The sequence below is a fragment of the Tachysurus vachellii genome, chromosome 5 (genome assembly GCF_030014155.1).
Source record: "Tachysurus vachellii isolate PV-2020 chromosome 5, HZAU_Pvac_v1, whole genome shotgun sequence".
In the NCBI taxonomy this organism is placed as follows: Eukaryota; Metazoa; Chordata; class Actinopteri; order Siluriformes; family Bagridae; genus Tachysurus; species Tachysurus vachellii.
The window spans coordinates 11614291-11630377 of record NC_083464.1 but is presented as its reverse complement, the minus strand read 5'-3'; the positions used below and the strand labels follow the sequence as shown (position 1 = coordinate 11630377).

Sequence of the window (16087 nt, the reverse complement as noted above, 5' to 3'; positions counted from 1 at the left end):
GAACCTATCCCCAAGGACATGGAGAACAAGACCACACCCTGGACATTTTTCCAAAGTAAACATTGTTAAATTAAACAATACTAAGTATTTGTATGAATGACTTATTTTTTGTTGTTGTATTTGTGTTTGTTTGTGTATATTTGCATGAAGTTACTTATATTTTCATATATACATATACGTTTAAGATTTTTAGAATACATTTAGGAATCATTGGTTAATGTGTAAAGTGCTTGACTATTCCACTGATCAAAGATATTAACTGACAAATACAAAAAGTACCATCAATAATCCAAATGAAGGAATGCAGGTGGACCACTACAATGATGTGTAAGATTCAAGCTGAAAATCCAGCATCAAAAACTCTGCATTTGAATTAGTAATCTGAAACATTTATGAAGAAATATGAAAAATACAAACATGTGTATGTGTAAAAAATAATTTGTAAAAGTTATATGAAAAGTGTAGTTGAATATATTAAATGTAATATGAATTTGCAAGTTATGTACATGCCATCATTAATGTTCCAGCGTAGACTATTAGATAAACAGAGTAAGAACAAGGTGAATAAAGTCTGATATCCAACACCTGGGAATAAGGAGGCATGAATATTGAACTAATAATGAAGAGGAAACAAACAAACAAACAAATAAATAAATAAGATAAAATAAAATAAATAAAACAAATAAATCGTAAGAAAATTATATTCATTAGCCATGTTTGATACGTCATACTGTAATCTTTAATTGCTTGAAGAAAATGTGTAATATCCTGAACTATATAATGTGTGCTGGGAGAAATATATTTCCAGAAATGTTTATTCTAGTGCACATGAAAAATACCTATGAATAAAATCTCCGTCATTTATTACATTTTTAATTTTCAAGAAGAAGTCCAAATAGGATTTCTATTAAACAGATTCTCCTGCTAGAATAGAGAGAGAGAGAAAAAAAAAACTTTTAAGAGAAATATGTGAAATATGGGAGGTGTCACCTACAGCATTCGGACAATCAGCACTAGCGCTCCACAGGGATGTGTCCTCTCCCCACTTCTATTTTCCCTCTACACTAATGACTGCACTACAAGTGACCAAACTGTTAAACTCCTGAAATTTGCAGATGATACTACACTCATCTGTCTCATCCAAGATGGCGATGAGTCTGCATCAGGAGGTGAAGCGGCTGGTGCTATGGCGCAGTCAGAACAGTCTGGAGCTAAACACCCTCAAAACTGTGGAGATGGACTTTAGGAAAGACCCCTCAACACTACCCCCCCTCACAATATCCAATAGCCCGGTGTCATCTGAGGAGACCTTCAAGTTTCAGGGCACTACCATTTCCCAAGACCTGAAATGGGAGTGCAACATAAACGCCATCATCAAAAAGGCCCAGCAGAGAATGTACTTTCTACGTCAATTATGGAAGTAAGGTCTGCCACCGGAGCTGTTGATGCTGTTCTACACTGCAGTCATAGAATCTGTGCACATCCATCATCTGGTTTGGTGCAGCAACAAAACAGGACAGAAACAGACTGCAATGCACAGTAAAAACAGCAGAAAAAATAATTGGCACCCCCCTGCCCACTCTCCAGGACTTGTATGACAGAAGAACCTGAAACCAGGCAGGAAAAATCACCACCGACCCTTCGCACCTTGGACACAACCTCTTTCAGCTCCTCCCTTCTGGCAGGTGCTACAGAACTTTGCTTACTAAAACTGCCAGACACAGGAACAGTTTATTACCCCAGGCAATCACCCTGATCAACAACTCACCATAATTATATTCACTGCTTCTTATCATAAGTACTGCATTATCAGTCATCAAATCATCTGTATATTACACACTACTGCTGATGTATATTGTACAAAAAGCATAATATTGCACAATATTGTTATTTGCACTCCCACACTTTATGTACATAACTGATCAGTCATATTCTATATTCATATTTAATACTCCTTCTGTCTATATTGTATCTCATCATCTGCATTGTCTTGTATAGTTTGTATAGTATAGTGTTATTTATGTCTGTACTTTTCAGAGTCACAAACAGCTGGAACCAAATTCATTGTGTGTGTCAACACATTTGGCCAATAAACCTGATTCTGATTCTGATTCTCATGTGTCACGGGCACCCGCATCGCAAGGCGCGCCGCCGGTGTCGTGCCCGTGGCCGTGTGCGCGCTCCCTGCTCCTGTGTGACTCAGTGAGATTCAGTGGTGGTGAATATACAGATAAACTAGCTAACCTATAGCCACGCCGGCTTTTTTTTTTTAGCTGCGGGAAATCATCACTGCTTAGACAACATGTCTAAACTAGAGCAAGTATTAATTCTTGAACCGCCGTCTGACCTGAAATTCAAAGGTAAACACTCAGTACGTTCTTCTTGTCTAGATGGAGTCAGGCAGCTTGTCAGCAGATTACGGAGCTAGCTAGCTAGCTAGTTAGCTAAGCTAAGCTAATTCAGGTACGAGACGTTAGCTAAAGACGGCTAGCTAGCTAACAAGCTAACTAACAGCTTTCCAGCGTCAAACCAGCGGATAAATGTAGCTAAAGCCCGTTTATACCTCGTTTTTCCTGCCGCCATTTTGAATGAAGGGACGAGGATTCTAGGCCTCTAAAATAATAATAATAATAATAATAATAATCATAATAATAATAATAATAATAATAGTTTTAACTTTAACGGTTTGTTTTTAAAGTGATTTCTGTTCGTTCAGTTGCCGCCCTGTGGTGGATTTAGACTAGCTAAGTTAACTCTTGTGCTATATTTAAGTCTCATCTAAATGTCATTAAACCTAGTGGCTCATTTCCTAGCTAACGTTATGCTAGCACTGATCTCCGTGGATTTTTACTCTAGATTCGCTAGCTGGCTAACTATATGATCAAAATCGCAAAACAAATAAATAAATAAGGAATCCAGGAGACTCTAAAGTCACTAGTTAGCTGTAAAGTTTTCATTCACAAGCTGTACAACAGTGCTGATTCACTTTGCCTGTGCCAGGTGACACTTTGCCCAGTTTGTCAGCTGCACCTACAATATAGGTGAACTGCAGCCATGTACAGTGTGTCATTGCTCCTTCACAAGGTCCATGTATGAATATTGGCCACCAGATGTAATTTAGATGATGGACGCTTCACTGCACTGACTGACCTGGTGGTCGGATGGAGATGTGTGTTGCTGGGGTACATGGAGAATAGTCTACTAACCAACAACAGTCCAGGACTAGATGATCATTAACACACAATGTGTACAATAAGTAGCCAAGGTCTTTGAGTATATACAGCAATGTAGATAAGTCCTATATAACTAGAGCAAGTATTCTTGAACCGCCGTCTGACCTGAAATTCAAAGGTAAACACTCAGTACGTTCTTCATGTTTTTGTTTTCAATTCCAACAAATTATAATATCTGGTTTGTGGTTGTCCCGATGTACACAGGCCACAGCTTAGTGTCTGTAGCTGCAATTTGGTGTACATGTTAAAATGGACTGGATAAATTAGACTGACTGAATTACAGTTAGCTGTAGTGTTCCAGTACATGCCTGTATTAGCACAAATTTATTTAGGGTGATATGGCTAAAATATCATATCACAGTATTTCACGATAAGCAATTTATTACAGTATATAATGTTGGTAAGGTTTTGTCAACAGGACACAAACAAGGCCACTGTAGGTTTAGGGATCTCTGGTCAATAATGAGAATTAAATACTTCCACTAAGAAAAGGAGGGGAAAATAATCAGTTGGTACAAACCTAGTTTTTAAATGTAGAATACCAAAGGAGTTATAAAAGAGCAGACATGTTAATGAAACACTTTAAAACACATTTTATTATAACAGTGAGCTGTACTATTAAAATCCACCTGACTAATATTGTGTAGTTCCCTCTTCTGCTGCCAGTACAGCTCTGACTCAGGGTTAACTTGGTCTGCAACAATATTTAGGTAGGTGGTACCTGCAAAAATATTTTCTTCTTGCCATAGTGCATCGTGGTGCCATCTGTTACCCAAGTAAGCGATCCACGCACACTTGGTTTTTCACACAATGTAAAAGAAACCATGATTCTTCAGACCAGGTTATTGCTCCATGGGCTCGCATTCTCGTTGTAGGTGTTTTTGGTTTTGGACAAGGCTCATTATGTTCTGTCTGATCGATCTGTGACTATTCAGTTACACTGTGTGTTCTGACACCTTTCTGTGATAACCAGCATTAACTTTAACAGCAATTTGTGCTACAGTAGATCTTCTGTGGGTTTGGACCAGATGCAGAGCCCTTGCTCTCCATGCACATCAGTGAGCACCATGATCCTGTCATCAGCTTAATGGTTGTCCTTACTTTGAAATAGTTTTTTAACCAACCACTGCATACCAGGAACACCACTCAAGACCTTCTGTTTTGGAGATGATCTCATCCAGTCATTTTGCCATCACAGTTCGGCCCTTGTCAGGGTCGCTCATATCCTTACACTTAATTTTTTGGCACATCAGAAATCCCCGTCTCCCTGGTTTACACGTCAAACTGTAATTTTTAGTTTGTGTGCATTTTCCTTCAGAGTTATTCTTGTCATAGTCTAAGTCTCAAACTGAAAACCCTAAGATGACTTTCACAACAGAATAGTATAAAATTCACAAACAGTAATAGTAAAACTGTTTGTGAACATACTCAATAACAGTGTAAAATAGTACAGTGTATGCAATTTGAGACAATTGTTTGGTTATGTAATAACAGACTGCCTCCACTTTGTTCACTGGTATTGCATCACACGGACGTGTTGCGTCAATTACTGCGTATGAATATGTGCATACAAGTTTCATGCTAAATGACCACAGGATGTAGCGTACATGTAGGTAACAGAAAGAATAAAAGTTCTTAAAACAAAAGTTCCTTTAAGCATGTGTTTGAAAACTGCAGCTCAGGAGTATATGCACCTTAGAATAGTGTACAACTACTTGTGATTCATGTGATAGGGTGTGGTTTTAAACCCACTGTTCTGTATGGTTTCAAGTTTCCCCTAACATACCTAATTCAGTGTATTAACTAATTAACAAATCCTTGACAAATGATCTGGGGTAGGTGTGTCATGAGGAAATTTGAAACATTGTAGGGCAGCGTGTCCTCAGGACTGGCTCTGAGAAACATTTCTCTAAACCTGGTTGCCTCCTAAGATCAAGTCCTAATCATGTCCCTGCTATTCTCTCTGATGCGCTTTAGAAATATCGTCGGCCAAGACACTAATGATAATGAACCTAAGAAAATTGAGCTAGAGAGAAATACCCATTATGCCTAAATGCTTTATGTGAGGCTTAGAAAATAAGTATTGGAAATAAAATAAAGTTTGATATTGGGGGAAGCAAGTACATTAAGGATATGTTGTTTTCCTTCTTAATGTATTTCATTTGTTTAATGACATCTGAACACATCATAGTATGCTTACAATGATGAAACTTTATAAACATTGCGATATATTGTGATATGTATTGTGTATTATTTAATCAATAAAACCCTTAGAGTTTGAACTTTCAAGTCACTCATATTTTACATAAAATGTTTTCACTCACAGGCCCATTCACAGATGTCGTGACTACCAACCTCAAGCTCCGAAATCCATCTGACAAGAAAGTGTGCTTCAAAGTGAAGACAACTGCTCCACGTCGCTACTGCGTGCGGCCTAACAGTGGCTCCATTGATCCTGGTTCCTCAGTCATTATATCTGGTGAGACATGTACAGACTCTCATCTTCTAGACACTACAGGGTGTTATGGTTTGGAGTTTTCAAGGTATAACTACAGTCTAAAACCACCATGGTATTAATCAATGTTTTAGAAACACACAAGTCTTTGGTACAATTTAAAGAAAAGTCTCATTGCACATCATTGTATATATAACAGAGAAAATAGATCAAATCCAGTAATTATTCTTAAGATTTCATTTTTTATCTTCTAGTAAAGACATGTGTGAATGTTTGCAGGAGTCAAACTGATCAATTTACATATTTGTTTTTAATGATCTTTTATCATTTAACCTGTATTATAGTTTAACTCCTCTCTTCTGCCCACTCTTAGGTGTTTACTGATTGCATCAATGTTTACAGAATAATATTTTCAGCAGGCTTAAATGGGGCATAGAACATATTATTTCAGCTGATGTTTGTGATTTTACAGATATGTAAATAATGCTGGTTAAATTATGTCCCTCAGACTGATGTGTACAGATATACCAAAAGATGAATGGATGCATAACAAAACAGTCTTGATTTTTGTGTCATTATTAATAAACAAGGGTTTTGTTTTTCAGTTCCAATCAGTTGTTGTGTGATTATATCATGAATAAATTATTTGGACTGTCTTGTTCATGAATGTTTTTTTTTTTTACTCCAGTAATGCTGCAGCCTTTTGACTATGACCCAAATGAAAAAAGTAAACATAAATTCATGGTGCAGAGCGTTTATGCACCACTCAACATAACCGACCTGGAAGCAGTGGTAAGCATTTTTTTTTTTTCCCCTTCAGCGTTTTTTTTTATTTTTTTTATAAAATTCTGTTGTCGTTTCTAAACTGATGCATTCAAAATGTTCCCCAGAAGAGGGCAGTATAAGCTTACACTATTTATTTTAGGTCTGGAGTCTTGCAGACCTGTAGGAAATAACCTGCAATTACAAAGGATCACTGCTTTAAATACTAATATGCTTCTAACAGTTATATTAAAATAGTGTAGAAAAATGTTTTATAAGGATCAGTACATTTGTAGATAACGATACACTAAGCAAACGTGATTAACGTGTCATCTTTTCTTTCCCGTCTCACAGTGGAAGGATGCAAAGCCAGACGATCTTATGGACTCTAAGCTCAGATGTGTTTTTGAGCTTCCTTCAGAAAATGATAAAATGGTTAGTAGTGCCATTCTCAGTCTTTCTTTAACAGCTTGAGTAATCAGCAGAAAGATGACATTTAGAATACCGAATGAGCAGAGAGAATTGCGAAGCTTTCAGCTGTCCTGACTTAATGCTAAACCCTAATATATTGTAACCAGTAAGGAAGTGAGACAAATATATTTATAATCTCAGTCTCAAATCTGACATTACATACTAGATGTCAGTATAAGCCTGTTAAATGCTACAGCTCTGGTTGGGACATATTTACAAGTTACAAATATTGTATGAGAGTTAGTTCATACAATATTTTCATAGTTTAATATATTATATGAAGGGTCAGAGTTTTGATATATGGTTGGTTCATATCGTCGTGGCCTAAAGGTTAGAGAGTCTGACTCCTAACCCCAAGGTAGTAGGTTCGAATCTCGGGCCGGCCACGACTGAATCTCCCCCAACTGCTCCCCGGGTGCTGCAGCATAAATGGCTGCCCACTGCTTTGGGTGTGTGTGTGTTCATGGTGTGTGTGTGTTCACTGCTGTGTGTGTGCAGTTTGGATGGGTTAAACGTAGAGAACAATTCTGAGTATGGGTCACCGGGGGGCCGTATGCCACTTCACTAATATTTTTTTTTAGCCTTCAAACTTTTTTTTTACGTTTGATTTTACTATGGGGATGTATTGGAATATTCAGTGTCTGTGTTTGAGACCACATCTCTGACCATCCTGTTCCTGTAAAAGTCCCTGCACTTATTAAATGCAAAAATTCCTGTAGGACTCTTCTGCTGGTACCTGTTTCTGTGCATAGCCTAATTTTGTACTAGGAGAATAGTATAATATTCTTTATGCAGTTGAGTTCATCATACACAATTAACAAAAATGTTACACAGATCTGACTCATGTGAAGTGAGCAAAATGTTAAACCACCTATGAGACAAGACCATGTTTGTAGTTGTTCTGCATGTTGCAGCTGTATTGCTGTACTCTGTCCTTTAAAGTCAGGTACGTGTGGCCTTGTAGCTGGGCTCAGAACCCCCAATACATGTGGCCTTGTAGCTGGGCTCAGAACCCCCAGTAGAGCTGTGTAGGCAGCCTCACAGCCCCAACTCACAGAGATTACTGCACACCTGCAGGCAGCTGTAACCTAAATGATCATCAGGAAGTGTTTGACTTTTCCACTGTCAGGCCAGTCCAAAGATCAGGTTGGGAGACAGTCAGGTTTGTGAAAGGGAGCCAAGTCAACATTTCCTGAGCAGAAATTGCAAACAAAGAATGTTCACAAGTTGGTGAAGTATAATATTTTTGAGGCTGAAACAACAAATCAAATCATCAAATGATTAGACTTTAAAAGTTTGATATAACCGTGCTATACTTGGTAACAAATGGATAATTATATGGAATGTATTTTCAATACATTGAAATTAATAAAAATGACAGAGAAGCACCATAGGCCAGTAGTAGTATAAAGATAAATAAGGGTTTTGTTTTCCATCTATAAACAACGTGTTCAAATCTATATAATAAGCATATATACATTTTGCTTATGGTAAGTAATGCAAAGTAACGTGTATCATTGTTAGAATAATCTCCTTTTCAGTTTTTCCCAAAGCATCAACAGATCAGGTTGTGAAGGATAATCTGCTCATATTAACAGCCATGGAACAGACATTTTTGTTATATTAGCTTTATTCATTAGCTGTTACACTTGCTCTTTATTCACAATTATTTGTATGTATAAAGCTCTTTGTGTCTGTCCTAAACAGAATGACGTAGACCCAACCAAAGCTGCCCCCGTCCTTAACTCCTCCAAGGCAGACAGCACATCAGCAGCCAAGCCCAGCAGCATGGATGACACAGAGATGAGAAAGCTGATGGAGGAGTGCAAGAGGCTGCAATCAGAAGTGAGCAAACTGGGAGATGAGAACCGACAACTTAAGGTACAGAAATGAAGAACTGAACAGAAAGACGTTATGCACTATATAGAATAAAACATTTATTAAACGAACAGTGGAAACTACAAACAGACTCTTGTTACACAAACATCTATTCATGTGGTTAACAGCAGCTGAAATTGTTTCTCTCCAGCCTTTGGGTTTAGAAGTTGACTCTCCTTTATTATTTATTAGGATGAAGGTCTGCGGATGAGGAAGGTCCAGCGCTCAGAAAACATGGTCTCAAACACGGCAGCCATGGTGAGGAAGGAAACCAGTTCCAAATCGCTCCCCTCACTGCTTGTTGTTATTGCAGCTATCTTCATTGGATTCTTCTTGGGGAAGTTTGTGTTGTAGGATAAATGCTTGTTCTGCCCAGCTCCTTCCAGTGTCTTCTGGGTCTGAGGGGCAAAGCGTGTGTTCTTGTCGTTCAGCGTCGCATCAGTGCTAGTCTGGCCTAAGGCGGCGGGGAAAATGCGTCTGTGTACAGAATCATTCAAACAGGCCTTGCCTTTTTGCAATCTCACACGGTTAGTACACATACACTCTCAGAAAAGAGAAGAACAAAGTCTCAACTTTTTTTTTCTCCCATGTTTGTTTTTTTTTTTTTGTGGTGAGGGGTATTTCTTTTTCCTTCAAAGGGACAGGTTTAACTATACATTTATTAACCATCAGTTGCAGTCAAATTGCTGGCACTGTGTAGAGACCTTTATGATAATGAAAACAAATCGATGAATAAATAAAATTAATTGTCCTTGCTTTCTTTATGTGGTTTAATAAGTGTTGGAATGTTTTAAGTGTCTTGTACATGTCATTCTAATCCTTTATGAAAATTTAAAACTGAAAAGGAAAAAAAGAAAACGATGTTGCTGGTTGGCCTCTTCACAGTGAAACTGAGCTTCAGATTTACAACAATTTTATTTTCTTGAATGTGAAGAATTCAGCTGAGAGACTGTGCCTCCTTCCATATACGTTATTTTCTCTCAGTCACCTGACAGACACATCTTACTCTTACATTAAGTCTTAGCATTTATTTTATGCAAATTATATACTCGTTTGTGAGGCAACTGTTAACTGAAACATGACCACTCTGACTGTATATGGTATTTAACATTGAGCCACTGGGAAATAAGAGAAATTAAAATTAAATAAAAATATCTAACATTCTTGTTTCAGTGTGTTATTTGTCTCTCTATACACTATTGTACATTTTTACTGCAACAGAAACTCGATCACTTTGATACAACGCATGCAGTGGATGACAATCTTTTACTATAACTTTGTCATTAACATGCTTGCTTTCTTCTTTATCAGCTTCATAAATATTTGATGGTGATTTTTAGCTATTTAAAAATGTACAGTCCACGAGATGGTAAAAGTAACACAAATATTCTTTCCACAACACCTAAAAACAAAGGCTGCTGAAGCAGTTCCACCATCGTATTTGACATCTAGTTAACAATTAATCCCATGGTTTAAAGAAGCTGTGATCTGAATATAGAACAGTTTCTATACACTTCAGTTTTTTCCTGTGATAAGCAGAAATGGAGTGTGCTGATCTTATATAACTGAAAAGAAAAGTGTGACCCAAATGAGGGTATATACCAGGTACTGGGGCTGTGTGTTCCATCTATTACTAAGCCTGAAATGATGGTTTCCCTCCTTTCCAACACCTTTCTGTCCAGAGCTGCAGTGGATCAATGGCGGCTGGTAGGATGTGGCACGTCTGGAAGGCTGGTCAGGACTTGAGCCATTTGTAGGTCTCTGTCCATTAAAGAGGAGATGGTGTCCAGCTGAATCTTGTCCCATGTAGAAAAGTTCATATTCAGTGTGAGGCAGACGTATGCCTAGGGCAGCACAGCCTGATGTTGGAGTAACATCCTGTTGGACTCCCAGCTTCCAGGAGCCGTGTTTTCCACATTCATCACCACTGAAGACATTCAGGAGAGAAGTAGTGGCCACGTCCATTGGCGTAACCTTCATCTGGGTCACTAAAAAGAAGCGACAATTAAAATCAATGAATTAATCCATGTATTCAGCAATCTATGGTGATGTGCATACAGGCAAAATGTTTGTTCATGTTATACATTTATGTCCATGTTCAATACTCCAGACAATTACTAGGCAGCTTTACACATAAAAGAAGAAGAATTGAACAATTAAGCAGTAAAAAAGCCATAACTTGAGTCACTTTTGCTCATTAGCACCCCCTACTACTTAATAATTATGGTTTGGGGAGCTATAAATGGGCTTAGTATACCTGTGAATGTGTATTCAGTGCCTCCTATGACTTTAGTGGAGGGAATGCCTGGGCTGTAGTGTCCTTTAGCAGAGATGCTGAATGTGGGATGCCTGCAGACTGGGTCCGAGTAGTGGTAATAATGGCCCTCCCAAATGTTGCTATCCTTGTGGAAGACAAAATGACGTGTGAGGAAGAGCACCCCTGGGCGAACCTCACACCGTTTACTGACCCAGTTTCCGTAGAGACGCAGGGGGTGGTCAGTCCGAGATGGCAGAACTGGTGGATGATGTAAATCTCCTACAGAGATGATCTGGCAGGCGATACAGCTGTTGTCATAAGTCTGAAAAAGAAATAAAAAACACCAGGTAGGAAAATGGTAATACAAAGGTTTTGAGGTCTAACTCCTATTTGGCTTACAGAATCTGCCAGTCTGGCACATTGGAACATCACTTCAACTGATGGGGGAAAAGAAACCCTGCCATATTTCTCAGGCAATAAGGTAATTAGTTTTTATAAGTCATGGGTTTACCAACAATAGAATAATCAGAATAAAACAAAGGTCTTTCATCATGCTTTCTGAGACTGGGTTAAATAATGTGCTCTGGCCTATTGAGATTTTATTATATCAGTATCATTTAGAGTCTAGTATAGGACATATACATGTCCTCCTTCTAAATACTTAACATTAACTGTGTTTTTCAGTTTGCCGGTTTCAATGCCATGGATGAATTCTTGTTCATGGTCCAATTATACATTAAAGTGATTAGTACAGTAAGCATAATTTATGGAACTACAATCCACCATCTTGTGTTAAATCTGCCCCTCACTTGATAAGGCTAAAATACACCTAGAATATTTATTGGAACAAGACGTTGCCTTCTGATCAGTTCCTACTGCTCGGCTGCCATGACTCAACACGTACTTAATAAATTATTCAGATTCAAACTAGAATTCATTAACTACATCTACACTGCATCTTTCATAACGCCTTTTTGTGCCGTCAGAACGAAGAGCAGTGTGTATGAGTATATGGGTGAGAGTGCCCACATGAAATGCATTAATCCAGTAGAAAGCTCCTGTTCCACCTCTTAAGTCTGGCTGCAGTTTTCCCTTAGCCCTGCCACAGTGCCTTAGGCACGCACCAAGTCAGAGCTGGAATCCAGAATGATGCCCTTTGCAGCTCTATTTCCTCATTCCCTTTGAAGCAGACAGGGGATAGAAGTGGATCAGCAGCCTGGGTACGCTCTGACACCAGCTGAAATCACACTAAAACGGCAGGGGAAATGCTGATATTTGTTCTGTATCAGTCTTGTTTGAAATAGTGGAGTGGTTTACGTCAGATCATGGTAATACTAGAGCAAAACTGCATGACTGGAGAAAGTGAAAACCAATGAATACATAATGCACTCGGCGTATACAAGGAAGGGCAAAACAACTACCTAAAGCACACACAGGAAGATGAGGGCAACCTTACTGATACGAATGAATCATAATATGTCAAATTTGACAGCAAGTGTATAGTAGACTTGTACCTTAAAATACACTGTTCTTCATAAATTAAACATGCTTTAGTGAAACATTTCATCTATTTTTAAGTTTTGTGTGTACTTTTGCTTCCGACTGCACACACAATGTGACAGAGGTCTACAGGGCAATGCCATGACTGCCAACATCTTTCTTACTCCAAGAAGCCTATTAATATTCATAGGCAAAGGGACCTTTGTAATATATGGTTTATTATGCTGTTACTCATTTTCATTTAGCCATTTATTACTTAGTAGTGATACTTAGTTGAACACAAAAAGCATGCGTTGTGAAAATGTCAGAATGAATCAGTGTCTGTTTTGCTATGCAACTCCACAACCCGTTTCTTGTTGTTAAAAAAAAAAGACTCAATGCCAACCTGCTGCTATGTGATGTTAATCATCTGTATGTTTGTTTTTATATGATATTGTTATGGAAATATTTTTGGGGTTTATAGGATTAAGTATGAAGAAAAAAGTGAAGAATTTGGCAATGCTAAATTCGGAAGAGCTTTTAGTTAACTTCAATTTCCAGGACAGAAAATTAAGCTTTTTTACACATATTGATAAGGCACATATTGATAAGGCACACAGTAGAAAACATTCACAAAAATGACTCTCCTATCCCAAAAACAAATCTTTTGATTTTTACATAATAAGGGGGTATGTTTTTCTTTATTCAAACAGAACATTGTAATGGTGAAAAATTGTGATATCTGACACTTTGATGGTGGCATGGATGTTTTTACCAGGTGGGCTGCTAATCTGAAAACTACACACACGACAGTCTTTAGAATTTGCACAGAATAGTCGGAAAAAAGCATCCTGTAAGAAGAGAGTATGCAAGCTGAAACACCTTGTTGATCAGAAAAACTCAGAGAGATAAGAGGAGAATGATCAGACTGGACTGCGCTTCAAGGAAGTCTATAGTAATTCAGAAGAGCACTTTGCATGCGTGGTGATGTAAAAAATGATTATTCGAGTTACTATATCTTTCCTGGCAGCTCAAACCTGTCCGGTCATCCTCACCATCAATATTTGTCCACCCACAGAGCTGTTACTCACTCAGTGTTTTTTTGTTTTTCAGTTTATTCTTTGTAATTGATATTGTTGACTGTTATGTGTGAAATTCCCAAAAGATCAGAAGACACATGATCTCTCCATGCCTCAATCAACATCCATGTCACAATCAAAATCAAAGCGCTCACACTTTTTCTCCATTCCTGTGTTTGATGTGAACATTAACTGAATCTCTTGACCTGTATCTGCATGATTCCTTGAATGGCACTGATGCATGATTAACTGATTAGATGTATTGGTGTTCCCAATAATGTGTTTGGTGAGTGCGCATTTTTATCTATTATAGTGTCCAGTTTTCACAATGGTTGATGTAGGAATGAGTGAAATAAATGACTAAGATCCAGTTTCAGGAAAAAGCAAGGTGATATTTTAGGTCCCTTATACAAGCACTAAAGCTGAGGTGAAGCACTAACCTTGACGTTCTGCAGGGGGGGCTGATAGCCTATGGGCCTGTAGTTTCGCCTCTGTGTGTGCTCTGTGTGCACATCACCCACAAACAACTCCTCCGCTTGTCTATCTGTCTCGCTGGGCCGAAAGCGCCTCTCTACGCGTAACAGCTGCAGCTCCTGCATGCTGAAGTCTAAGCCGTGGGTGCAGTCACGATCAGAGCCCTCTACCCACAACTCATAGATCAGTTCTGGCTCCAGGTTCTCTGTCAGACCACAGGACATCTCCAGTTTTACCTGGAGATCTTTGGCCACTGGCAGGCTGTGGCTAACCAGTAGTACTCGCCTCAGCTGGTACTCTGACTCTGTGCCTCCACGGACAAGCCACGATGCTTGACGGGGGTGCAGACTGCCTTCGATGAGGAGTGTGTAGCTTGGCTTTGTGCAGTGGTTGTCCCTGTAATAGAACTGAAGGGCCTGGAAGGTGTGGTTTGAGAAGAAGTGGTAAGATCGAGTGAGGAACTCTGGTCCGGATCTCACTTCACAGCTTTAAAAGAAATGAAGCAAAGGTGTTAGTCAGACCACAAGATCAAACATTCCCAAACATCATAGTGAGTCCTGGGCAGTTATAAATAAGATTACCATGACAAGATTTCTATAAAATACATAGTGATTTGACGGAAGCAGAGATTATACCTTTCAGATACCCAGCGTCCAGCAATATCAGGAGGCATTTGCACACTGATCTGCTCTCCGTCTTGAAGGTGTTTGAGCATGTAGTGGCATTGATTATGTTTGTAGAGCTTCCCGTAAGTCTTGTCCAGCTGTACTGGTGTGAACTTCACCAACTTATGAGGCAAATTTTCACACCAACCTGCAGCCATGAGATAGGGTGGTGATGTGCAACATCAGGAAATCATTTCAGCTACACATTTCACACCAAAGTGCCATCGATTAGGTAACACCAAATTTCTGGCTGAGATGATTATATAGTGAGATAATATACATATACATGTACTTATATATATGTGCACTGGATTGCAGAAAGGATTTTTATCTTTTAATCCTGAAACCAAACTGTGCCCAGTATAAAGAGTGTAAGTTCGACTTACAAAAACTGTACCATTTCTGAAAGCATCATGTAAAATAGCACGCAAGCACACTCCTGAATTCCAATGTGCTGCAAAATCCAAAGTCAGGCAGCCCAGAGGATGCAAAACACACATCACACACTTTGCAGCTTATATGAATGGTGTATTTTGTGTCATTTCAGACACAAAGGTAGCTCTCAGCACCAATGGGGCAAAACATCCACTACATCCAACCCTATGCAATGTAGCTCTATAACACACGCATTCTTGGCAGTTTGCCCTTAATTACATGGCTGAATTAAACCTTGACGCGCGTGAATTAATGAATTAACCAAAACTCATTTTCTGGTCTATAATTAAGGTACAAATTACACAAAGCTCGGTGACACCACGATGGATTTTCCACACAGTCTGTAATCGCTTATCGTGTTAAATCTAATGCAAATGAACTGGAATTATTGTGACCTAATTATAGATGTATAAGTTTAATGAGAGCTGCTTTAACTACAGTTATTGGGTTATATAGTTATATACTCACCAGCACTCAGGAGGAAGAGGAGGAGGAGGAGGATGGTCGTGCTCGTCGTGTAGCAAAAAAACATCCTTACAACTTCTTCTCCGAGTAATAAATAAATAAATAAATAAATAAATAAAGACAAACAAGCTCCCAAAGTTTCTAATGAATGAAAATATCTTTTTCCAGTGTAAGCAACTTATAACTAAGCATCCGCACTTCCATCAAGCGTAATGACCAAGAAAACAGCTTAAATTAAACCCCGGGTCCACATACGGGACAACAAACGTTCTGTGCATCGTATACACATTCCAGAAATGTAGTTTAGTCCTTGTGGAGAAATAAAATCTCCAGGTTTGAGTGGCTATAACCCGCAGAAGCAGCAGCAGAGGATGCGTCCTTGGATCTACAGCCTATTTAAATCTAACGCGCGCGCGGAGCAAGTGGTATCACAG

The 16087-nt window shown here is 38.7% G+C and overlaps 2 protein-coding genes across 2 annotated transcripts; one reads left to right on the top strand and one right to left on the bottom strand.

The window, feature by feature from the left end:
• Positions 1–2178: 2178 nt before the first annotated feature.
• Positions 2179–9965, top strand: LOC132845627 (vesicle-associated membrane protein-associated protein A-like). Its single transcript, XM_060869769.1, has 6 exons — positions 2179–2360; positions 5560–5712; positions 6377–6480; positions 6805–6885; positions 8629–8802; positions 8992–9965. The coding sequence occupies exons 1-6, from the start codon at positions 2303–2305 to the stop codon at positions 9151–9153; spliced, it is 732 nt and encodes a 243-aa protein (XP_060725752.1). The 5' UTR covers positions 2179–2302; the 3' UTR covers positions 9154–9965.
• A 390-nt stretch (positions 9966–10355) lies between these two features.
• LOC132845622 (protein APCDD1-like) lies at positions 10356–15720 on the bottom strand. Its single transcript, XM_060869760.1, has 5 exons — positions 15657–15720; positions 14724–14901; positions 14055–14574; positions 11057–11378; positions 10356–10787 (listed from the first exon to the last, which is right to left on the bottom strand). Exons 1-5 carry the CDS (start codon positions 15718–15720, stop codon positions 10357–10359), a joined length of 1515 nt encoding a protein of 504 aa, XP_060725743.1. The 3' UTR covers position 10356.
• Between the last annotated feature and the right edge of the window lie 367 nt (positions 15721–16087).